This window comes from Eubalaena glacialis, chromosome 8, assembly GCF_028564815.1.
Source record: "Eubalaena glacialis isolate mEubGla1 chromosome 8, mEubGla1.1.hap2.+ XY, whole genome shotgun sequence".
In the NCBI taxonomy this organism is placed as follows: Eukaryota; Metazoa; Chordata; class Mammalia; order Artiodactyla; family Balaenidae; genus Eubalaena; species Eubalaena glacialis.
Window position 1 is genome coordinate 15,198,909 of NC_083723.1, and position 24,992 is coordinate 15,223,900.

The 24,992-nt window shown below is 40.6% G+C and overlaps 1 protein-coding gene across 2 annotated transcripts in view; it reads left to right on the forward strand.

Moving 5' to 3' along the window:
* AMPH (amphiphysin) overlaps positions 1-24,992 on the forward strand; it is a 189,643-nt gene that overhangs the window by 148,334 nt on the left and 16,317 nt on the right. Inside the window, exons 13-17 of one of the 2 annotated variants that reach the window (XM_061197580.1) lie at positions 2,692-2,715; positions 4,698-4,721; positions 7,536-7,568; positions 11,596-11,652; positions 16,398-16,529. In XM_061197580.1, coding sequence (XP_061053563.1) covers positions 2,692-2,715; positions 4,698-4,721; positions 7,536-7,568; positions 11,596-11,652; positions 16,398-16,529 — 270 coding nt within the window. The remainder of the gene's footprint in view (positions 1-2,691; positions 2,716-4,697; positions 4,722-7,535; positions 7,569-11,595; positions 11,653-16,397; positions 16,530-24,992) is intronic. The other variant, XM_061197581.1, reaches the window with a different exon arrangement.

Genomic DNA, 24,992 nt, shown 5'->3' on the forward strand with positions numbered 1-24,992 from the left:
AAACTGGTTAGATTTGTTTAACTTAGGGTTTCCCAAATTTGTTTGACCCCAGAAATCTGTTTCAATGAGACGGTCTTAACATTCATGGGAATGGTCTCTAAAACTCACTTTGGAAAATGCTGATGTAGTCATTGTCAGCAAGTTTGACGATTCTATCCTGGTGGCCAAGCAAAGCAGAAAATGAATGTACATATCATTCAGAACATCTCCTTTCCAGAGCTTTCTCATTGTATAGAAAGCCAGCAGAATTCGAGGGACTTCTTCTGCCTTCCCCTCCAACATTTATTACTTTAGTGGCAGGAAGAAAGTTTCCACAGTGGCTGCTGTGATGATCAGTGGGTGAGATACCACAGCATTTCTGTCTGCAAGTCTGACTCAGGAGAGAAACCTCTTCTCTATCAATTCATGATTAAAAGAAGCCATGAATCATGGAACTTAAGGCTAAGAGATTCTTTCAGAATTAAACAAACAAACAAAAAATGACCTTGGTGATATCTTCAAAGGTCTCAGTTTCTGGAGGAAATGTATTACTGCCATCAGGGCAAGCTGTGTGTGCCCCTCTATCCTTCCCTCGGGCCAGGTGATTAACTGCTCTAACTTCCCAGTGGCCATAATTGAGTCACCTCACTGCAGAGTTGTCCTGTGATCCAGCGCTAACCACATCTCTCCTCTTTGGCTAAGAAGAAAAGTCTAGGCTGAGATAACAAAAAGCACAGAGCTTTTAGAATCTGCTACCTTCTCTCCCCTTCACTCAAAATGCTCTCCCTTCCCCATCGCCTGACCCCGTGTTTTATTTTATTTTATTTTGAGATCCAGAGTTTTGCTTTATCAGACGTCTGTGAAGACAGTTTGCAGATACAGTCAGATTGTGAATTGCTGCCAAGTTCTGTGAAGTTTGAATTTATAGTGAACAAGACACCAGTGGCTGTTATTTTAGAATATATTTCCATATTCCAAGCAGATGAGAGATGTGATGTCTATGGCCAACAACTTTCATACTAGTCATCCAGTTCAGCCATTTCCCAGCATAAATATGCAGCTTAATCACAGCTACTTCATCTCTACAATGTGTGATTCGATCTTCAACTAACAATGCATTTTGACTCCTGTTTACGTAGGTGTGTGTGATTCTTTGCCACCCTGGCAGTTAACCAGACCTGGACTCTAGAAGCTAAACTTGATCTAAATAACATTCCAGGGGTAGGGCAGGCTCTGTAATCTGGACCCATCTTAGCCATCTGACCCCATGCTGTAATTTGTTCTTGCTGCTCACAGAACACCTCACCTTGCGATCTCTGCAGTGCCCACACGAGCTAACACATCCTTTCATGATCGGAAGGAGTGATAAACACGTTTCCCGTTGCTGCCTTCCTTTGGAGAAAATACCTGTTCTGTCTGCATTGTGCAGGGATGTGTAGGAGCTTCTAGGAGCTGTGATTCTTAAGGGGCTGTGAAGCAAGAAAACATCAACCATTTGCAGAATCAGAAAATGCATATAAGGTGCAGAAGGAGTCCAAGTACCAGTAACTGGCTTTCAGTGGAGCCGTTCTACACTTAGTCTTTCTACAAGTGGGTGCTGACCCAGAGACCGACCAGGCTGCCCAGAGCTGCAGGGTGGGACCGTTAGAGGAGGTCTGGACCAACTGCGGTGGGGGGAGGTTTCAGCTGGGACCACAGGGCCCATCTTCTGTGTAGTACGGAACCCAAACCAGACATCCGTAATCCCATCTGGACAGTGTCATAGTCTTCAGATGGGAGTACCAGGCTCTCTTAATTTTCTGTTCGCATTTAGAGATTCAAAATAAGTGCTCAAACATGGATCTATTCTAGTCACAAAGACATGAGCAGAAAAGGAGGTGGCCTTAGCTGTAATTCTGAGTCACAAAGGAAATAAGAAAGAGAGGTGTCCCCCACTTTCCCCACGCACAGTGGAAGTTATTTGAACCATCTGGATTCATTCCCCAGGATCAATAAGCTTCATATTTAAAATGCCAGTAGTAAGTGTAATTCACCCATGTCTTAGGGGACACCCTGCTAATTTACACGATTGCCAGTTAATCGATCTGTGTGTTATCGTCTAATTCAACATACTGAAGAACTACTTTTCTGGAATTCATTTACCATTAACAGGTCATCGTCTTGAATTTGGTAAGGGGGGGTGGGGAGAGGAAAGAGCATTAGCAATCATTAGGATCTGTATTTCCTCAAAGATGTGATAAACTCTAATTTCTGGACATCTTGTTTACTTCATTTTAATTGTATGTGTTTCTGTGTGTGTGTGTGTGTGTGTGTGTGTGTTAATGTAAACCCATTCATCATAGTTCAGATATAGTTTTTCACTCACAGAGCAAAAAGCAGATTGACTAGACCTATGCTATCCAATATGGTAGCCACTAGCCACATGTGGACATTTTAAATCTAAATTAAATATAAGAATGTAAAATTTAAAATTTGTGTCTGTTCCACTTGCACATTTCAAGTGTTCAATAGCACATGTGACTAGTGGCTGCCGTATTGGACAGCACAGATATGGAACATTTCATCACCAAAGAAAGTTCTGTTGGACAGTGCTGTACTAAGTGTTTCTGAAATGTTTATGATTTTATTTCAAGGACTTTTGTCACCTCCGTGTTTTTTACATGCTGGGGATTTGTCTGTTAATGGTATTTTTGTTTCTCTGTTTGCTTTCAGACATTGCCCTGGGACCTATGGACGGTAAGGGAACTAAGAACTCTGTATTTTGGTGTATCTGGATTGCTAGACATTTGGGAACCTTGTTATATTTTATTTCATCTGTGATGGAAAGAAGACCCAGATGTTTTTTGATGACAACGTAGTCCCCTAGAACAATCATCAGTTCCCTCATGGTTTCTAAGCATTTACCTGCACATGGAAACAATGGTGAGGAAAAGAATGTCAGTGCCAGACTCCTGGGTGAGCAAGAATTCAGTGTTTTGCCTTTTATGCATCCTCCTGTGATTATCGGTGGCCAGAGGAAATTTTGTAGTGAAGGCATGCTTATTTGTTATTGCTTATAGAATACACAGAAAGTATGGATGAGAAAATGTGAAGGACGAGCTACTCTACACAGGAAACCATTTTTTCATTATTATTTTCAATGAAGCTTATTAGTCAATGAGGATTTGAACTTCAGAGTCACACAGTCCTGGATTTGAGTCTAGACTCTAGTTATTCTAACAATATGACTTTGAGCAACTTCTACTAAAACTCTTTAAGCCTCAGTTACTCTCATCTGTAAAATAAGGGTAATGACACCGACCTTAGAGGGTTGTGTGAGGATTAGAGATAGTATTTGTAGAATATTTAGCCCAATGTCTAGCATGTGTCAATACAAGGTAGATGTTACTGCTAATGTTATTTATTCAGCTACTCTGATGTGCAAGGATGAATACTTCCAGAATTTAGACTTCAGAATAAAACACAAACAGGCTGTTGTGGTGGTGACATCTGTGAAATTAAGAAAATGACTGCACCCACATAGAGCCTCACATCCCTTGGGGTAGGGCCGTTGTCTACCCTTTCTTAGAGAAGCCCTTGGTCACGTGGTCTTAAGAAATCAACTTGAGTTCACATTTTCTTCTTTTTTAGTGAGACAGCAACAGGAAAGTTGGGTAGATTTAACTATTCATGAGCCTCGTCTTCTGAGGTGACATTGCTACTTCCTTCCCTTAAAACAGAAAGATGACTATCCCCTTCCCTTCCACAGAAGCTTAAAGCATCGTGGAAAGCTCTCAAGAGAAGAGCTAAAAAATGTTGAATGAAAGCATCTTTTCTAGGGAGCTGGTTTTACTTGGATATGCGCAAAAAGGGATACATGGATTGACATTCAGAACACTGGAAAATTCTAGCCTCAACTTTGTGTTAATTTTTTTTAAAGATTAAGAGGACAACGCTAATTTTGGTTATTCCAATATTTCATATCTTTAGTTGGAGTTATTACACACCTTACCTTCCCTAGCTGGGAAGGGTATAGAGAGGATAAAAGTACCATCTGGAAGGAGCACTGACTAATTCAGAGGACACACCTGCTAGGAATGGTAATGATGACAAGATTGTAAGACGGAAGCTCCCTGGGCATAATAGCTGACATTTCTTGATCTTCTTAGTTCCCCAGTGTTATTACTTTGTGTGCAGACAAGTCTTCTAGGTTGGGGGGAGAACAAGAGGAAAATCCTCCAGGCAGGCAGAGTGGTTAGTACATCGGATCATCTTAAATCCAAACACCACCTCAAAGGCAGAACCAAGGACAGGATGAGTTTGGGAAAGATCTTATTCTGACTCTGTATCAGAGCACATGATGCTGTGTGATTCTGTGGCTGCTAATGCTTGATCTTGTTCTGGTGTCCTCAGGCTTGCTTCTTTATTTGAAACTTTTCATTTCAGAGTCTGCTAAAGCAACAAGTCATGTAATAGCCATAAAACGTCCTTGTTGATATTAGTAAATGACAGAGGCATTTTTCACGTTTCAATTGTGTAGTCTTAGCAATAGTGGAACAAAACTCATTCTGATTATAAAACAAGTTGCAAAACTTAATATCAAACCAATAAAAGCCAAAGGCTTCAGCAGTATGTTGACTTTGGACAGCCTGGGATTTTAATGTGCTGGGGAATTTTCTTCTCTTGCGTTATGATTATGCTTATGCTTATTTCTTGTTATTATTTTTTTACTCATATAGACAAGCACTGATTTGGTACAACCGGTAGGTAAACATCCAGAAAATTCTGGATTTTTTTGGTATTTAATATGCATTGTACATGTGGTATATTATCTAGAATGAGCTTTTTTTTTTTTTCTCATGGCATTGTTAGTCACAGATTTAGCCTTAAGCCATTTAATTTAAATACTTTCTAGCTTTGTGTAACTGGTGCTACCCTACTGAAGAGCTTTGTGTTTTTCATCAAATCTTACCATGATCTATTTCATCTTATGTTTTTTTTTTTTTTCCTTTGCTTTTCTGCACACTCTAAAGACTGATTCTTCAAAAAGTCTTTCCCTGTGTAACCTGATCATGGAGGAACCTCCAGACAGTGGGTTGACCGAAGAAATTCAAAGATCTCAAATTGATTTAGGTGCAATTATTTGGGGCCCTGATGCTAGTACAGACAGTGTCAGCCAGGAAATTACCCAGGGTGGGTCGCAGGAAAACTCTGCATGTCTCTCCGAAGCAGAGCAGGAACTGGGATTTTCCACCGGAATACTTCGTGCTGCTGACTGGCACACTGTAGCTGGGCAGGGTGAGCATGTCCTGGAGCCAGCCCCTCCATATGGAGAAGAACAAATGCCCCCAAAGCCCATGCCTGGGGCTGCTTGTTTGGAGATGGAGCATCCTTGCGATTTACCTGACTCAGAGATACCAGCCATGGAAACTGGTGGCCTGGTCAAAGAAAGTCAAGAAGATGTTAAAAAGTCAGAAGAAGAAGAAGGAAAACAGAAGATAGAAGATTCTGTCTGGGCAAGTGTGGAGACATATGAAAAGGTAGAGGCTGGAGCTATTGGTGTCAAGGCCCTAGAAGGGACAGAGGAATTTGAAGAGAGAGCATGTACAGGAAACAGAGTAGTAGATCTTTTTAAGACAGCAGGAGAGCAAGACCAGGAGACCTTAAAAAACAATGAAGAGGAAACTAGGAAAGATCTAAGTGCTGGGTATAAGGAAAGTGTAAAGACCAATGAAAAGTGTCTTGAGAAAACTGACATATTAGAAAAAGACATGGAAAGTGTAGACAGAGCAGATGAGTTGAGTGACAGAGACCAAGGGCTAGATGAAGGGATTCAAGTAGTAATAAATAATTGTGAAATTATAGAGGGATCTGGAGCTAACCCTGCCAATCACACAGATATTTTGAATCTGCCTCTCCAGACTGACTCTGTATCTAATCCTGAAGATGCCAGCCCAGAGGGATGGGACTTAGCTGGAAAAGACATAAAGAAAAATTTAATCAACCCTCCTAACCATGATATAATGTATCACTCAGCACAGGGCAGTGCAGATGCTGAAGAGATGCAGTGTGAGGCTGTGTTACATGCTCCTGGAAGTAACAGAGATGGAAATCAGTCTGTTGTTTTATCGATAAAACATGAAGCAGCAGCTCAGTCTAGGACAGATCTTAATTATGCTCTGGGAACTAATGCAAACAGAAGAGATTGGTGTTTGTGTAAGGCTGAAGATTCATTAATAGAGGAACCTGAAAGTACAGTGACTGGGAACTGTAGCCATACCGTTAACTTGCCAAGAATTGCAAAAACAGACTCTTGGGGAACAGATCCAGGTCAAATCTGGCAGCCAAGCTTGGATTCAGCAGTGAATAATATGGGTATATTGGAATTCTCTGGTATACCAGATGGCCAAGCAAGTGGATTTGCCAGTTGCCTTGATTCTATTAACCACTGGCCTATCAGAGATATGGGAGGCTTAGATAATTGCTGGAAACATTTAGACACAGTTGGGAGCAAGAAAGGGCTGGAGGTGGACTTACTAGCAGATGTATGTGGGGAACAAGCCATTGCTAGCTGTGGGGAACAGAGTCAAGAGATAGCTAGACCATTGGTTGTGGGAACCTCCCAGAATGTTAGCACCGAGAGTTCCACTAGTCCCCAAGACAATGACACCAACAACTCAGATTTATCTGAAGATGAAATTGCTAACCAGAGATATGGATTGTTGTACCAAGAAATAGAGGCTGATAAAGAAGAGGTACTTACCCCAGTCTGTAGTATAGACTAGCCAAAGACTTCTGTAGGTTCTGTTTTTCCTAATGTTTCTCACCGACTTCATCATCCATCACTATCTTCTCCAAGATCTGCTTCATCTCCTTGACAGATTGTCATGTACCTCTTGAAATCTGTGCAAACCAAACACAAAATAGGTTGACAAAACAAACAAACAAAAAACCACTCACACACACAAAACCCCCAGAACAACAACACAAAAAGCAGAATGATGGTGTTGGAAACTAATGAGTGTCTACTTTACCATCCTATTTACTGTATTTATTCTTTCTACTTTCATTTTTATTGTTCAAGCACTAAAATATATATAAAACAGACAGATTTACTGTTCCTAAAGTGGTTCCACCCCAGTAAAAACACATGAAATGTTTCTACCCAGGCCCACTGAAACTATAAAATCTCATAATAGCTGTTCATCAAAATGATGTATTTAGAGAAATACTGGAAATGCTTCCAGATTCTATAGATGGCTAAAAAAACGAGCTATTTAACCACTCATGGCTCTTGTCTGGAATCATGTTCTCATTATTGAGAAAGTGGGCTTTGGTTAGCCCTGAGCCACATACCAGCAATAATTGTAAAAATAATGTTGTTCTTTTTTTTGTCAGCCTATTTAAAATAATACAGTATGGCCTTTTCCATTTCCAAGCATTTTCATGCACAGCAGCCTTTTGTATTATTTTAAAATTTGTGGTGGTCCTTACTTTCCCACTTGTCTAATAGACATTTACCAATCCTACAAAAGTAATGAAAAAAATAACGTACTCTGATTCCCATTTCTGTTTAGCCTTCTGGAGGTTCATTTAATGGATTCACCCAGGTAAGATTTCAATTTGCTGGCAAAATCCGTCTGTTGAGAATGATGCAAATCTTAAAAATATGGACCTCTGCTTGCTGGGATAGCATAATGTTTAAGTATGTCACCATAAAATTTGAGCCCACTTCTTGTGAATTCAGTAATGGAAACAGTAATAGGAGCAATGTTGCAGGGTTGTTGGGAAGATTAAATGAAATGTGAACGTAGAGATTTAGCCCAGCAGCCTAGCACATACTAAGTGCTCCTTGACTCTAGTTAGCTATTGTTAATATTATTAGCTATACCATGGAATTCTGATGATTCCTCCACTAGAAATTAGAAGTTGTCTTTATCTGAGAGATCTCCTAGGTTCAGCTGTTGGAAAAGAGGAGATAGGATTGTTTTGAACTAATGAGATGGATCTTTAGACAATATAAGAGATTTTTAGGAGCCTCCTTCTGAAGATTTATATAAGAGCCATACTACGCAGAACCTTATTTCTTCAGTGGTTCTTCAGAAAGGAGCCATTGGAAGATCAGAAACTGTAGGTTGGCTCTGGCCAATAAGACGGGCCACACAGTGGACTGTCCCATTCACTGTATATGTCCCAACAGATGGACGGTGTAACACATGTGAAAGGCAGGCCACATGGCTGTCAAGTTCATGGAATAAGTTCTGAAAACCTCTTCAAGGGAGACTTCAAATATCTGCTTGTCTGTGATGAGTGCTTTGTCTCAGAATATTAGACATGAACAATTTTGAATTTTAACATTCAGAATTTCTCCATTTAAAAGTTTGACTACTTTCCCCCATGTTACCTATAAAAAGAGAAAACCCACTCACTCACACACCTACACTCAAATACAGATAACACACAAACACACAGAGAGATGATAACTTATCTCTTCCATAGAAGAGAACTCCTTTGAAAGATCGGGTCATGAGAATTCATTTCTCATTTTTTAAGTTTGTATTTATCACTTATAAATTGCACATAGTTTAAAGAGTAACAACATTTTATAAGGTTTTTTTTTAATTTAAAAACTTCAGACCATCTTACACCCCCTGATTTCCTGCTTCTTAGAGGAAAATACTTTCACACCTTGTAGCAGATTCTCTGATTTCACCCCCATATGTGTGCATGACTTTCGTCTAATGCTCCTTCTTGATTTCTAAAGCATTAGCTATGGACTCATCTCTCTGGAAGATGAGGACTTAAAGCGCTTTCAACCTGCTATGCTCACAGTTTACATCTCTCTCTGCTTCCTGCCCTTCCAGTGATGTCATAGCCAGCCAGCCAATCAGTGGTGGTATTATCACGATGCTATAGATGCTCTTAGTGATCAAGTCATGAAGTTTACATTTCCTTTTATGCCAATGTTTTGTTTTCCTTTGAGGAAATAATTGTAGGGTCTTGTTTGTGAACTTGTTGGTTTGTTTGCTTAGTTTTCTAGGTACTTAGTATTAATTCAACCCCATACTCTGTGGTTATAGAAATCTCCTCTCATTTTGTTTAAAACATTAAACATTCTTTAAGTTTCATCCTCCTGAAGGTTGAAACTGTCCTTCTGGACGGCTCCAGTCTGACCTGGGGATTCCATGGCTACGACTTGCTGCTACGGCTGTTATCACAGGGTCTCCCATCACGTCTACTGTGGGGATTGCCTCACCTGTCTTCTGTCCATCCACTCTTTTCAGGACACAGATTGTCCTCATTTGGGGATAAATTCCTCATTTGGGTAGAGCACATCCTCCAGTAGCTTGCTGAGAAAGGTGTGCACAAGAAGCATGCGTTTGTGACCTTCTCTGTTTGAAAATAATTTTGTTCCCGTGTACATAATGGACTGTTATTTGGATATTATATTACAAGTTGTAAACCGTTTTCCTTTAGAATTTTGGAGCCATTGTTCCACTTGATTCTACCTCCTAGTCTTGCCACTGAGAAATTGTCATTTTGATTCTTGATCTTTTGTAAGAAACCCTGTCTCTCTCTCTCTGCCCCCTTATGTACCCCTCCCACCTTCTTTTTCTCTTTCTCTCTGGAAGTCTGTGTAATCTTCTTTATACCCCAGTGTTTCTAGGATTTTACAATGATGTACTGTAGTCTGAGTCTATTTTCATACATTGTACTAGGCCCTTTTAATCTAAAGACTGTGTCTTTCAGTTTGGGGGAATTTTTCTTACTGATGATTTCTTTTGCTTTCTTTTGCTTTCTCATTCTGTAACCCTTCTCTTTTTCATATGCTGGCTTCTTGAGCTTGTCTTCTAATTATTTCTTTTTCTTTGCTTTTCCCTTTTCTCTTTCTCTGCTTTCCAACTCTTCCAACAGATTTTTCACTTCTATATAGTTTTTTAATTTCCAAGAGCTCTTTTTGTTTACTGAATATTTGGTTTTTAATAGCATCCTCTTCTTGTGTCATGAATACAGCATCTTCCATTATATCTCCAAGGGTATTAATAATAATAATTTTCAAAGGTCGTTTCCCGCCTGTAAAGTCTTTGTTTCTTCCACTTTTTTAAACCTATTCGGTCTCCCTTTAATATTTGAAACTTTTCTTAAATGTTTGTTGATCTTGGCTGTCTCCTCGTATTTAATAAGAGGGGGACACTGAAAAGCTGAGAGACTTGTACAAGTAGGTAGAGCTCATTGACTATGGGTATTGTTGTAGGATTCTGTTGTGGGATTATCTTTCCTGTTGAGGAATCCCTAGTGTCAGATTCTTTAGGCTTTTTTTTTCTTGAGCTGGTCATATTTCCCTGGGAAGACTCTTCTGGTCTCCTGTCTGGGTATGGTGCAGGGGTGCAGGGGTACAAGCCTGGCTGCCAGTGTAATGGGAGTTGAATGGGGAAGAAGTTGGGGGAGGAGGAGCCCATGTCTAAATATTTATTATGTAAATGTTCATTTAATCCTGCTGCTTTCCTAACATGTCTGTGTGTCCCCCAGTCCAGAGACCCTCTGTTTCAGCCTCTGAAAATAATCTCAAGTCGGGGGTGGAAAGGGTATTGCTTGGTTTTCAGGTAGATGAGAGTATCTCCAGGTCTAAGAACTTTTTAATAGACTTCCAACCAGTTCCTCTGTCTTTAGCAGCATCCTAACTTCCATTTCCTGTGGTCCCCATCTTTCTAATTCTTGATCCATTGGGATTTATGAGTAATAAATTGGCTTGCTTTTTGGCATTTCTTACATCAACTTAGGGTACAGATGTTTTTGGTTCCCCAAGTTACCTACTGTTCATTCATTTGCTTTTCAGTTTCAGAGTTTTGTTGATGTTGTTTTTGTTCCCATTCTTTTTACCTTTATGGGTTTATGCCTTTAAAAATTAATTTTCTTATTGTTATTTAGTTTGGATTCTGGAGGTAACAGAGGTAATTGCCTGTGTTCAATACACCATCTTTAACCAGATGTCACTGGCTCATCTTTTCTGTTGGGGAACTGTTGATGTTTAATTCTTTAGGGATTTTTTTGGTCAGATTACCCAGGAAAGATTCTTTCAGTCTCCTGTTTGGAGGGTATAAGCCTGGCTACCTGATGAGGATTCTCCTAGAGATCACTTTTCCCTGAGATTTCCTCCACCTTGATTTTTCTAGGATTCATATCCTGAATGAATATATTGTATACAGTTTTAAAGTTATGGCTCATAATTAACTCATAGAAGTCACACTTCAGTGATATAGTAAGATTAAGGTTCCAACATTTTAAAACGTTTAAATTTGTAGCTTAGATCCATTATATTCTAACTCGATGTTGATGTCCAGAGGAGAAGCTGCAGACCAAAGATGCCTCTGAAGACACTGTCCTTTACATAATGTCTCTCATCGGATCATTGAATTCTGCTAGCTCAGGTTTCTATTTAGAATAACTTCTGTCAAAAAGTTATCTCTGCATGTTTTGCTCTTCTGATTTAAAATAAAAAGAGACTAAAAAATCTTTATAATGTATTTATTGACACAATTCATGCAAGCAAATTTAAATGATACCTTTGTTGCTTTTTTGGCAAATTAACTGAAACCCTAATAATTTTGAATATTCTACTTTATTCCCAATTTTCAGCCACAGGACACTACATTATTCACAATGCAGACAGACCAGAATATGATCTGTAACTTGGTAAGCTGATTTTGGTTTGTGTTTTGGGGATGTTGTTAGTTACCACCAAATGATCCAAGGTTGATCTTTGTAGGTTATTGAGAGCTTGAAATCCAGAGTGTGGTTCCTGCAGCCCCCCTCTTTTCTAGAAAATGAGAAGGAGAGCTTCTGAAAAATCTCAGTGTGACTTTGAATGTGGTTGCTTCTATTTATAAAGGCACAGTAATCCCAGCAAAAATCAGTCTCTTAATTACGGGCTTCAGTGGAACACAGTCTATCCATCAAGGACATGGGTGTTTGTTTTTTTTTTTAATTTTTTAAAAAATAAATTTATTTATTTATCTGGCTGCGTTGGGTCTTCGTTGCTGCACGTGGGCTTTCTCTAGTTGCAGTGAGCGGGTGCTACTCTTCGTTGCGGTGCGCGGGCTTCTCACTGCGGTGGCTTCTCTTGTTGTGGAGCACGGGCTCTAGGCGCGCGGGCTCAGTAGTTGTGGCTCGCGGGCTCTAGAGCACAGGCTCAGTAGTTGTGGCGCACGGGCTTAGTTGCTCCCCGGCATGTGGGGTCTTCCCGGACCAGGGAACGAACCTGTACATGGGTGTTTCTGAGTGACTGTACCCTATGCTACGGGACTGACAATGAAATTGCCTCGAGAATTCATGCTTGAAGGTAGATCCTTGCTTTTCCTTGAACCTGAAGCTACCTCATTTCTCATGTCCTCCCTTCATTTTGTGAGTTGTAGAAGGAAGTAATGCACAGTAGAAGTAGGACTCCTACTTTGCTGTCAAATGAGATGAGAGAAAAGCTTAGCTGGGGAGTGAGGAGGAGGCAGAAGGGTTACTCTGGGGGTTAGAGGAGATTCTTACAAACTCAGTTATCATGGGAAACGTTTTTAGCATCAGCTTACTTGTAAAGTTGAATGAAGAGACCTTGAGTGACATCGCTGAGAGCTTCCCAGTGCTACACTACCGAGGATTTGGGCTCTTTGAGGATTAGTTCATGGTTATTTGTAGCACACTGGGTTTCCCATGGGAATGGCATAGGATTATCCCAGCTTCTGGCTTTCATTTTGGAAACTTAGAATTGGGTTTAAGGAGAAGGAATTTTTCCTTTCAGATGATTTCACTTCTAAGTAAGGCTTTCTGCTCTGGGAAGTTTGTCTTCAAGGTTAATTTGGTATTTTTCAAAGGCAGGTGTTTCTCTAGCACCTTGTCCGGAGATTGTTGTATTTTTGCCTTTTGGGTAACCAGATAAAAGGTGGAGCCTGTGAGGCCTGCAAATAAAGATTTAAATGTTTAAAATTCAGATTATATTGGTGTTAATAATGGAGCCAGACAGACCTCCATTTCATGGTCATTGGTGGTTTTCAGTCTGGGTGCTGTTGGAGTAAAGGTTATACTGGTGCTGAAGGATGAGATTTTTAATTATCAGTTGGGAATGAGTTAAGAAAAATGGAGGGACCCTGGTATAAACGAAAAGGCAATGGGTCATCATTAAATTCACACCTATTACTGTTGCAAATTCCTGGCATAGAATCCAGTGGTTTTTAAGTTTCTCTGAACAACTCCCTACCCCCTACAGCTGGTTCTAGGAGCTTCCATTGCCTGCCCTCCCCTTCTCTTTATATGTGTTCTCTGAAGCAGACTTCTTGCACCTTCTTTCCTTTGGGGAACTTAGCTTCGTCATTCCCAGCATTGCAGATGCTGCTGGTGTTGCTCTGTGGGGAACTAGGAATCACAGTGACCCTCTCCCACTGAGCTGTGATTATATGGGATCTTCCCGGGAGCAGGGCAGTGTCCCAACATGGGTTCATTGACTGGTCTGAGCAAGGTGGAGGCTGCAGTTGGTAGTCAACTGCACATCTCCCCAGTCTGCACCTTATGGCCCCACGGGACATCCCTTGTGTACAAGTTTAAACCCTTTTGAATGTGCAAACCCTGCCCTGGGCTCAGGGTTGCCTCCAAGGCCCTTTGACATTCTCACTAAATTAGCTCTCCCCAGTTTGGAGAAGCAGGATGATAAGGTAGTCGCCATATTGGAATGTGACTAGACCCTTAACTCCACTCTCCCAAGCCATCTCTTCTTCCTCTGCATTGACCTTCTTTCTAGCTTATCACAGAGGATGCCAGAAAATGTGCACCAAAGTTACACTACTCGTTTTGTTCTAAAACAAGAATTCCATTTCTGAGCCTCAGAGTTAAACCATTGTGGCATCCTGCTGTCAGTAATAAATATAGAGTATACCTCTCCTCTGAATGTATAATGGTCTCTCCTCCAGCAAACAATAGCAAGTCCTTACCAGTGCTCCCAGATGGATATGGCATGGTATCAACCCATTTGCAACGTTTGTCAAGGGAGGCTTCTTATAGAAGAAAAAGTGGTTGAAACAGGGCACAATTCCTACAGGACTACTTTGAGATCTTTCTACAAGATGCTGTTCACAATTTACCTTTGTTTTTCTTTCTATCTTGACAAAACATTTTCAATTTTACATTATCTTAGAAGGATTAGGAAAGTGGTTTCTATTTCCGAAGTTGAGTAGCTGATTTTATGTGCAAGCATGCTGTCATGCTTCAGCCTTACTCATCATTCAGTGAGTTCTATTTGTCCCCCTAGAATTTAAGTTGTTAAGTGTGTAATACTATATTATAATATTCGGTGTGATATTATAAATAGAGAAAAATGTTGTGACTCGTAGGACATAACCCGTCTCTCCTCCCCTTCATACCTTGCTTCCATTGAGTCATTGTCTGACCTCAGCAAGGAGACGCCATTGGACTTATTCATGAAATCACCCTAGTTATTCTCGCCATATGTAAAACTTCAGAATTTCCTCGGACTTCCAAGAAACCCAGCCTCTGATGCAAATATGTTTTCATTTTAAGTTACCTCTGTGTTTGGTTTTTTGGGTTTTTTCTTAATGTGCACAGATATATTTATTTGATACACGTTTTGAAACTTCTCTTGACCCTTCATCCTCCATTGCAGACTCAGCTCACAGGGGGACAGCCATCTGCCTATGGGTTTCTGGCTCTTCGTCAAATTACCCTTCCTATCCTTGTTGTGTAGGTCATCTGATACCATTCTCTCAGAGCAAATCACCTCGACTTCCAAAATGGTTAGATCATATTCTGAGAGCTTACAGTAGCTCTTTGCGGCTAGGAAAACTCAGTCCATTATGAAGATAATTCCTCTCCAACAATACAAGTGAAATCATTCCCCATAAAGGACTCCTGAGAGTAGATTAGAGTGAATTTTATCTCATTCTTTCTTAAAACTTGTGTCAGATCACCCTTTAAAGGTTATAAAAGCCCATAAAAATATCAAACCTCTGTACATTTATCTCCCTAAGAGTCCTTTCATTTTATTAAGCCCTTTCAAGACAAGGGTGGTGTGACCTTGGCATGCGTCACAGTGGAGAATTTGGTGGAGGGCACAAGACAAATATTTTGCGTATTTATCCAACAGCAGGCTATCATTATGTATTTTCTATAATCTCAGCATAACTTCTCCATCACTTCCCCATGCAACTTGCCATGTGCACCAGCTTCAGTGGACATACGGGAGAACTAGAGATGGCTTTTGATTGCTTGTGGCGAATGTCTGACGGAAGTTACTGATTTCTCCAAAGGGAGTATTTTTTGGAGACTCTGTACTCCTCTAGGAAAACGCTTTTAAACTTTCTTATGGTTTAAATGCCCTAGTAGAAAAGGATCTTAAAGTGCCCTACAGTGGCCATCCATTCAGTGAAATAGTCATACTAAATAGTGTGCTTACATTAATCTATAAATCAAAAGAGAGGAAACAATTTCAGTAGCCATGGTAACATGCATTGGCTGTGCTGTTTTTCATAGCCTGTTGTCATTTAATCCTGCTAATTTTAAAACTCAAAAAGCCTGGAGGTAAGAGATGCCAGAGGCTTGATTCAGCATATAATTGGAATCAGGAGGGTGTCTGTGTGTAGAGGTCACAGTGGGAAGAAAAGACCTCACTCTTATCCACACAAGTAGAATAGTCTAATTGGTACCACAGAGAATACTGCCTGTGGTTCCCTAAAGAATTAGTTTATTTTATGGAAAAAAAAAACAAAACTGATGGCTAAGGATTTTGTTGGAGGGAAAAGTGGAATAAGGGAACGAACAAAATGTCAGGCAGCAAAGTATCTACGACTGTGGTGGCTCCTTGCCAGGTGGTTGGGTCTGCTCCTCCCAGCCGGGGCAGTTGCGCAGTAACTTCATAGTGACCTTTTCATGCACGTTAATGCATTTTGATCTGAGTATTGGGATGGCCCCTCAATTTTTTGGTTGCATTGCATATCAACAGAGTGGGGAGGTCCCAGAATTGTGTTTCCGTGAGCTCTTCCCTACTCCTTCCAATTTCCAAAGGTGGGAGCTCCTAGGATCTCTCCTTTCTCTGCTCGGTAGTGGAAAGTACAGTTTCAGGATCTCTTATAGATGTCCTAAGGAAGTGAATACTCAGAATGTTGAAAGTAAGTAAAATGAGTAGCCAAAATGGTAAGTCTTTTTGCCCAACTTCAACGGATATAACAGTGCTTGGTGATGGTAATGTGAAGCTTAATAAGAGTTTATTCCTAGACTTTTCAGTTGTGTAAAGACCCATCATGCCTAACGTGAGGTTTTTTTCCAGCACAGATTTAATGAAGTGAATTGCCTGTAGGATGACGAAGAAAATCGTAATTGTCCAGTATTCCGTCATGTTATCTATTCACTTGTTGAATCTTTTTCCTCTAATCCTCAAACCATCGAAGGCTGAACCTGAACAGGCTCCGCCCACAGAGCCGAAAGCAGAGGAGCCCCCCGCTGCCGCTGCCGTACCACCTGCTGCTGGGCTGGACCTTGGACTTGACACCCAGGCTGAGGAGCCAGTGGAGGGGGCAGCGGTGAGCGCCACCTCCCTTCCACCCTCCCCCCGCCTCCCCTGCCATTAGCTGTGCTCATCTCATCATCCCATTTCTCCCTTCTCATTCATGCTTCACTTGGACCAAATCACCTCCGTATCTGTCATGGCTCCCCAGGTTCAAATGGCCTTTATTCCTTTGACAGGGAAACTGCATGCTCTTACTGTTTTTTTTTTAAGGAAGATATCCAGAAACCTGCTCTTACGCTTTCATGTAGCCACAGGCTTGGGTCTCAAAACAGGGTGCCTTGATTCTTTCTGATACTCTCCCATTCATGGTCAATAGGTTGTAATAACGCACAAATAACCATACTTGTTAATGCTCTGCCCCACCTGTGATGGCTGGAGATGGGCCTTCCATTAGGGACTAACCTGCAGATGATAAACAGAAGGGTAATCACCTTGTTGGTTGTGTCTACACGATGATTTCTTACCATATTAGTTTTGTAGGTTGGTGAAGGCCCCAGGAGGGACTGAAATCCTATATTAGAAATCCTTGAATCTATAAGGACTTCTTTGGGAACAACCATTTGCTCAAAGTCAAGTCTGGTGCTGGGTGTTACAGCACAAGAGAGCTTGAGGATGTATTTTGTGCAAGAGTGGAGATTCATTTGTCTGCCTGGAACCCTTCTCTAACCTGCTCCTTTCAGCCACACACCACACCACATCGAAAACTGGGATGGGCTCTATATGCACCCTATTGAATTGGATAAGTTAACACATGTGAAAGTGTAGAATGTTACCAAGGAAAATTTACCAGGGAAGTTTACCAAAGTTTCCCAGGGAGAGTGAACAATAGTTTATTTATGAAATGCAGTTAAAATATCTCCCAAGAATTTCAATCAGGGTACCCTACAGCCTTCCCAGAATCTGTACAAAGAGGGAGACCAATCTCCCTATTCCCAAAATAACATTGCCTAGGTGAGATAACTAGAGAAATAAAAGCTATATTTTTGCTGTCGGTGCCCTAGGTTGTTTTACTGGGAAAAGGGTAGGTCATCTGTCAAATTTATTATTTATTAATAGAGTAGAAAAAATAAATAATAGGGCAAGATAGTGATGCAAAATACAAATTAAGAATTACTCAAGAAAAATGATCGTATTTTCCATGTAAAGGTACACAGTTGGACCAAGTTTTGTAAGGAAAACAAGACTGTGTTCTGCTAGATTGAGTCCCTCCTAAAAAGGCTGTTTGCACAGATTGTAGACTGGGAAGTGCTGAGGCTCCGTGCTCCAGTGTCTGGGATTTTTCTTCTTAACTCTCATTCCCAGATTCATAGGTGACCTTACTAACTCAGTGCAGATGGAGCATTTTCATTTGGTGTCAGATCTCTCCACCCAACGTAGGACGATTTAAATAACAAAGGAAGGGAAAGAGACAATTGAATCTTCGAATACTGTTATAATTAAGAAGAAAATTGATTTTAAAAAGAGTATGGACCATGCCGGGGAGTTAGAAAGATATTGATTAGGTTCAGATATTGATTTAGAAATGGCTTCAGTTCTGAAAAGTTGTCATCCAATTTCTATTTTGAATAGCAGCACAGACTCCATCTTTACCAGTGCTTTTTTTAAAATTAATTTTTATTGGCGTATAGTTGATTTACAATGTTGTGTTACTTTCTGCTGTACAGCAAAGTGAATCAGTTATACATACACATGTATCCACTCTTTTTTAGATTCTGTTCCCATATAGGTCATTACAGAGTACTGAGTAGAGTTACCTATGCTATATAGCAGTTTTCTATTTTATATATAGTAGTGTATACCAGTGTTTTTAAACCCAGTTGATTCAGTGCCCCAGACTATTCAGTGTAAGGCTTAATGACATTAATGCCCATGGTTTTGAGCAAGGGTATTCTGGGGTTGACAGTAGGGTGGAGATGTGAAATAGACAAGCTCATGTGTTAAATACAGGCTCGAATATTGATCCTCCAATGGCCATGACCACATAACCTCTCATACCCATCCTTACTTTAACAAACTTATATAAGTAGGTTTTGTTTTCTCAAAGTCTAAGTTCATTGGTTTTCCAATGAAGAATCTGAGTAGCTACCAATTATCAAGTACCTATTGTGTCGTACCTACTACATATATAAAGATTTATAAAAGATTTATAATCTTTCAAATCAAGGGTGGTGTTAAAGATATTTAGCAAACTGTACAGTATAAGCATCAACCATTACTAGAACGGGCTTCCCTCATGTTGGGTAAGGAGATGTTTGGAAGAATTCTTTTTTTAAAAAAAATATTTATTCATTTGGCTGTGTCGGGTCTTAGGTATGGCATGTGGGATCTTTGTTGCGGCACGCGGGCTTCTCTCTAGCTGTGGTGCGCGGGCTCCAGAGCACACAGGCTCAGTAGTTGCCCAGCCGCATGTGGGATCTTAGGTCCCTGACCAGGGATCAAACCCGCATCCCCTGCATTGGAAGGCAGATTCTTAACCACTGGGCCACCAGGGAAGTCCCTGGAAGAATTCTTCATTATGAAAATGCTTGTCTCCTAAAGATTATGTGAACTTTAGAGAATAGAAAATTTAGATTCCTTGTGAAATGCAAGGCAGTTTGGAGAATCTTATGAAGGATTCAGGCACCTGCTGAGATGCAGAGGTGATTAAGAACAGCAGGTCCTGAGCTGACCATGTGAGTCATCCTTTCTAAGAAGAAAAAGTTCACGCAGTTGATTTCTCCACCCTCAAATGGACTAAAAAATAATAGTAAGAGAGGGCAGTTTACAGCAGTTTGATTTGCCTAATACTCATCAAAAGTGGCTACTTTTCATGTTTTAAAATGGACACACTTGGATAAAGTCAGTGCTCCCCCCAAGTCCACCCTTCTACTTAAGAAAATAATCTCAGATAAAATGTATTTTTGTTCTCTTAACATAGGTTTATAGCTTCTTTTTTCTGGTCAGAATTGAGATAATATTAGGGTTATTTTTTCTAAAGAAAGCTCTCTTCTCTTGCTAGATGTGTGATATTTAGTTGTAAAGAAATGAAAATCCACACCGTGTCCCGAGCATTAATTAGCAGGCTGGCTGTGGCTGTCATCAGTCACGATGGGGTTGACGTGACCTTTTGAGGTCATCATTTTTGCTGCTGAAATGTCACCACACGGTTATTATTTCCAGTCTTGACAGAATGCATTTCGTATGAGGTGAAATTTGTGGTGGTTTTGTTAAAAAAAAAAAAAAAAGAGGCAAATGTAATTTCAAAAACAGGAAATTTGAGCAGCGGTTCACAAAGAAACCTCGGGCTCCCAAGAAAAGTTTAATTATTACATTTTTGTTTGTTGTCTCATTCCCCACCTAGCTAATATTGTTTTTAGTTTTTCCCTACAGCACCAAATTTTACCAGTATATCTGCAGGATACATTTTAAAAACCAACACTTGCTACCTCTTCTCCAGACGTTTCCATGTTATATAAGTACTGTAAATTTTCTTTAGGAAAAAAAAATCAATATTTGTTTAGAAATATATCAGAGAATTAGGTTCAAAAACAGATAAAGATGATTTTTACCTACATTTATTTTCTTGCAGAGAATCCCTTCTAACTTTCTCTAAATTTCTGTCTGCTCCTGTATTTTGCTCCAATGATGTGAAGTGGACCAATGTCTTTTGTCCGTATTATTTTTGAAGAAATAATGCAGTGTAATTAAATTTAGGGTTAGCATTGTTTCCAAAACAAATAAATGGGGAAAAGATCGAGGTAGATATTTTTAGAATTTTAGAATTTTTAGAATAATTTTAGAATCCTGGAAGGTGAAACACTGACCCATTATTTGAGGAACTACTTTTGGTTTTGTTGTGTTTCATTTTTTGAACATTTCACCAAACTTAAGTTGACTTGTCAGGACCAATTTAAACCAACAACTATAGATAGATTGATGATAGATACATAGATACATAGATAGATAGTTGATAGCTGATAGGTAAACAGACAGATGATAGATGATGATAGATAGACAGATGATAGATAACTGACAGGTAAACAGATAGATACAGATAGATTAGATAGATTAGATAGATAGATGATAGATAATAGGTAAACAGATAGATGATTGATAGATGATAGATAGGTAGATAGGTAAACAGATACATGATAGATAGATACATAGATAGAGGTATACGCTATGGTCTGTGAACTTAATCTTTCCAGGAATATTTCTATCTGTGTGTGTAGAATGCATGTGCTAGTTTCCCCCTTCATTCAGCTGGTAGATATAGCTGAGTCCTCTCTAGATGTCAGGCTCTGTTCCGGGTCTGGGGGATACGGTGATGCAGGCAGTAGATATGGCTCCTGCCATCCTGGTTCACACAGACTGGTGCTGGGTGAGGCAGACATTACACAGTGGTCCGGGTATCCTTCTGTGATGGGCGTGTGTGTGGGCAACAGCATTTGAGTTTTCTCCTTGTGCAGCGTGAACATGGGAGCTCAGGCTTCCACTATGCCTCTAGATGTGAGCTCGGATCTGTCAGAGGAAGACACTGAGGAACAGGGGAAGCCAGCAATTTCTTGTCTGCCCTTCATTATCATAGAATTATGTCCAAACGCAAAGCGCTCACTCTGAAGCATGCTTTAAATTATAATGTATATAATTATATATAGATATGGATATATATGGCGATAGATAGACAGACAGACAGATATGCATGTCTTGGAGATAAATGTACCATATTTACCTTTCTCAGAAAAAAAATCACAGGAATGGTTATTTTCTCTCAGTTTGACTGCATTCCTATTAGCAGCTAATTACATTCTCAGTGCCCTGCAGGCCAAACAAATAGCTGTTTCTTTTGTGTTCCATGGCACCCTGCACAGAACTGGGTGAATAATACATGCCCAGTAAATTCTGAGTCATTGATTTGTTGACTGACTGACACTATGATCTACTGATCCTGAAAGAGACTACAGCCAAAGCTATTAAAATACCGGTATTACATGGGCATTTTCTTTCTTTCAGTTTCCATTCAGATAATTGAATTTTTATATTTAGGAAAAGGAAGCTGCTTATTGTGATCAAAGGCAGGGCCACCTTCCTCATTATGCTGCACAGTGGCCTTGTGACATCTGAGCCCCAGTTGCCACAAATGTAGTAAAATGGGATTAATGATAATTACCTTCAAAGTTTCTGGCAAGGGCTTGGAAATAATCCATGTCACTAGTTTAGCATCTGGCACGTAGATGTTCCTCCAACAATGAGAGTTGGAGAATATCATTACTGTCATCATCTTCATGATAAGTGGTTTCCTCCAAGATAAGCAGATGTAGGTGAAAGCTGTACTCTGGGAAGGAGCTGGCCACAGATGTGGAAGATGACAGCACCCCTTTTCCTTTTGTTGCACGTTGATATTAAGGGACTTGATCTTATTTAGGTCCCCATCAGCGCAAATTTCCTCTTGGTTCCTAAAGAAGCTGCATCCCATCAAAATTCTTTGCCTTTTCTGAGAAGACTTTTTCTCTTCTAGGGACCTTCATATTGGGTCCATTGATAGGGAATGTTCCAACCTTCACTGCCAGGAAGATGTGGGCATTCAGAGGCATGCAGCCTCCTTCAGGGGGTGATAGAAGGAGCACACAGGCAGATGAGCTCCAGAGATGTATTCAAAGTTGACCCAAGTGGCCGGGCCAAGACCTTTCTTTCTCTCTGCCACTGCAGCACATCACGGGGAAGAGATGGAGTTAGCCAGGGCTAAGATGAAGGTAACAAGATGGTGGACAACTCCCCACGCCTCACACCTCACAGAGCAGGTTGACCTGGGGTTGTCAGTTTCCATCTCTGGAAAAGGGCCGTGGTTGTTTCCATATGTGGCTGATATTAAGTATTCATTAACCACCTGCCAGCTGTTAAGCAGCACACACAAACCATCTTCCCTGCTTTCTGGGGTCTCATATTCCAAAGCCCCTTCTTGCACAGACCCATGTGAGGATTGTGGAATGTTATTATTTCTTCATTGTTATAATTACATGTGAACATGATCGTGAGGTTTCAGATTGTTCTTCAACTTTCGAGGAGCCATTTGTCGATGATGGGTACCTAGTGATTTTTTAAGTGTTACTTTTGGCATGTGCTTTTTTTTCTTATTGAGGTGCAATTCACATAACATGAAATTAATCGATTTAAATTGAAAAATTCGGTGGCTTTTGTACATTCCTAATGTACAACCACCACCTCTATCTCGTTCCGAAACATTTTCATCTCCCCAGGTTAAAACCCCATACCCATGGTCCCCCCACTCCAGCCCCTGGGAGCTGCCAATCTGCTTTCTGTCTCTATGGATTTATCTACCTTGGATATTTCATACACATAGAATCATACAATATGTGACCTTTTGTGTCCGGCTTGGTGTATACTTTTTGGCACAGACTAAATCTAGTGCTTGAACTTGCTGTTTTTAACGTGGCTTTGGGTGTAATTAACTTCAGGATAAAAACTCCCTTATTCTCTCTCAGTATTTACTGAGCTCAATGCATAAGCCCATGTTGATACCATTCCTGGCCATCAGCCCAGTTGGGTAAGACCAGACCCAATTGGGCTGATGGCCAGGAATGCTAAAAAGACAACTCTTTATAAAACCCACCCCATCCCCCATCAATCCTAGTCTTACCCCAAACAAGATTTCGACTTGGCAGAGCCTTGGAGATGTGTCTACAGGCTCAGGTCTCTCACTCTGTGGGTCCCAGTATCAAGGTTTATTTGGTCCATGGATAATATGGAACTGAACATCCAGACCAGTGTGTCTTATAGTTCTGCAGCTGTTCTTGCCCTTTCTTGTTCTGTTCATCCTCTCAGGACCTCCAGGGTAGAAGGTCCTTTCCATGGACCTCTCCTCATTAGTGGACATGAGCTGGAACCATAAGTGTGATTAAGAAAAAGTGCTTGATTTTGGATCAGAGATCCCTTTCTTTTCTCTGGCAAATTGAGTCTCAATGTTGCCAATATTGAGTCTCAACCAACCCAAGTGCTGCCTTTGAGAATTACTGTGTTTGGCCTGCAGTGAAAGGCAGTATGACTGAAACACCAAGAGAGTTAAGGCACAGTCAACAGGACCATATTGTATGCTAATATTTGACATACATTATCTCACAGCAGTCCTGTGAAGGAAGCATTCTTTAGGTATCATTACCGCATTTTGCAGATTAAGGAAAGTGAGACACAGAGAGTTTATGTGGTTTAAACCAAGATCACACACCCAGAAAGTGATGACATGAAATGCAAATCCTGACATTTTAGTCCATAGGTATTCATCTCATAACTACTCCAGATGCTATATTTTTCAAAAGAGCAGGTTTTATAAAAGTACATTTACAGACCAATCTAAAGCCAACAGGGTCACAACTGGGCTGAAATCCCTCCACGCTGACACCAGGACTTTCTCCAACCAATGCTTCGACTTGGTGCATATTCCTGATGTGGAGCTGAAGGGTCAAAAAGAAATAGAAATGCTTGTAGAGCCCAACCTTGAGCTTCTCAGAGACAATGGGTATCCTAATCCTCCACTTTGGCTGCAAAGCAGGGATCTAAGGGGATGTATTGGAAAGATCCCTGAATCAAGAGTCTGGAGACTCTTGGCTCCATGGCTAACCAGTGAGGTGGCCTTGGGGAAATCATTTTCCCGTTCTCTACCAGTTTTCTCATCTCTCCTTTACAAGTTGTGTTTGATACACAATATGTTCTCTTCCTGCTCTCAAAAATCTACAACTTACTACATTAAACAGTTAAGGATTTCCAAATCCTTTGTAATGAGAGGGCCCTTGAATCATGTCTTATTTTCCAGCTTCTATTTGCTAGGCAAATGGGGCGACAGATCAGCATGGAGTGTTTTACTTACCAAGTCCAGGGACTAGTCAAAGGCTGTCATATCAGAGGGTAGGCAGTTGGGTCTTCCACATGTGACAGTCACCTGCCTACCTTTCCTCAAGATTCAGGTCTCCGACTGCCATCTGGCTGAGTCACAGGTTGCCCAAGGACATGCCTGTGGTTCTTGGCAGGGTCAGGGTTGGGAGTTTTGCCAACAGAGCATGATGACATTTAGGTGATTTGCAGATCTCCATTTTTTGGTTTAGTCTCTGGGTGTGTCTGGCAGCCCTGCCTCTGCCTTCTGCTAACCCCAGCCTGAGCCTACTCACTAGAAGGCAGTTTGCACAGCGGCAGCAAATGCTCAAAGATACCACAGCCAGGCGGGGTGAAATGTTTATCGTGCAGTAAAGGCATTTTCTAAAGAGCCTCTTTAACAAGTTCTTTGCAACCGCCATTGAAGCTGTGTTTTGTGGCTGCTTCTGAAACTAATACTTGCTCACGTCCCAATCTCTGAGAGTGTGCAACACACAATATTTACCTTTGCTTGTAAAGATAAATCCACCTTTCCTGTGCATTTCTCCCATACACTTTGCAAATGAATCTCTAATTAAAACTTTAATAATTTAATGTGTATCATTATTGGATA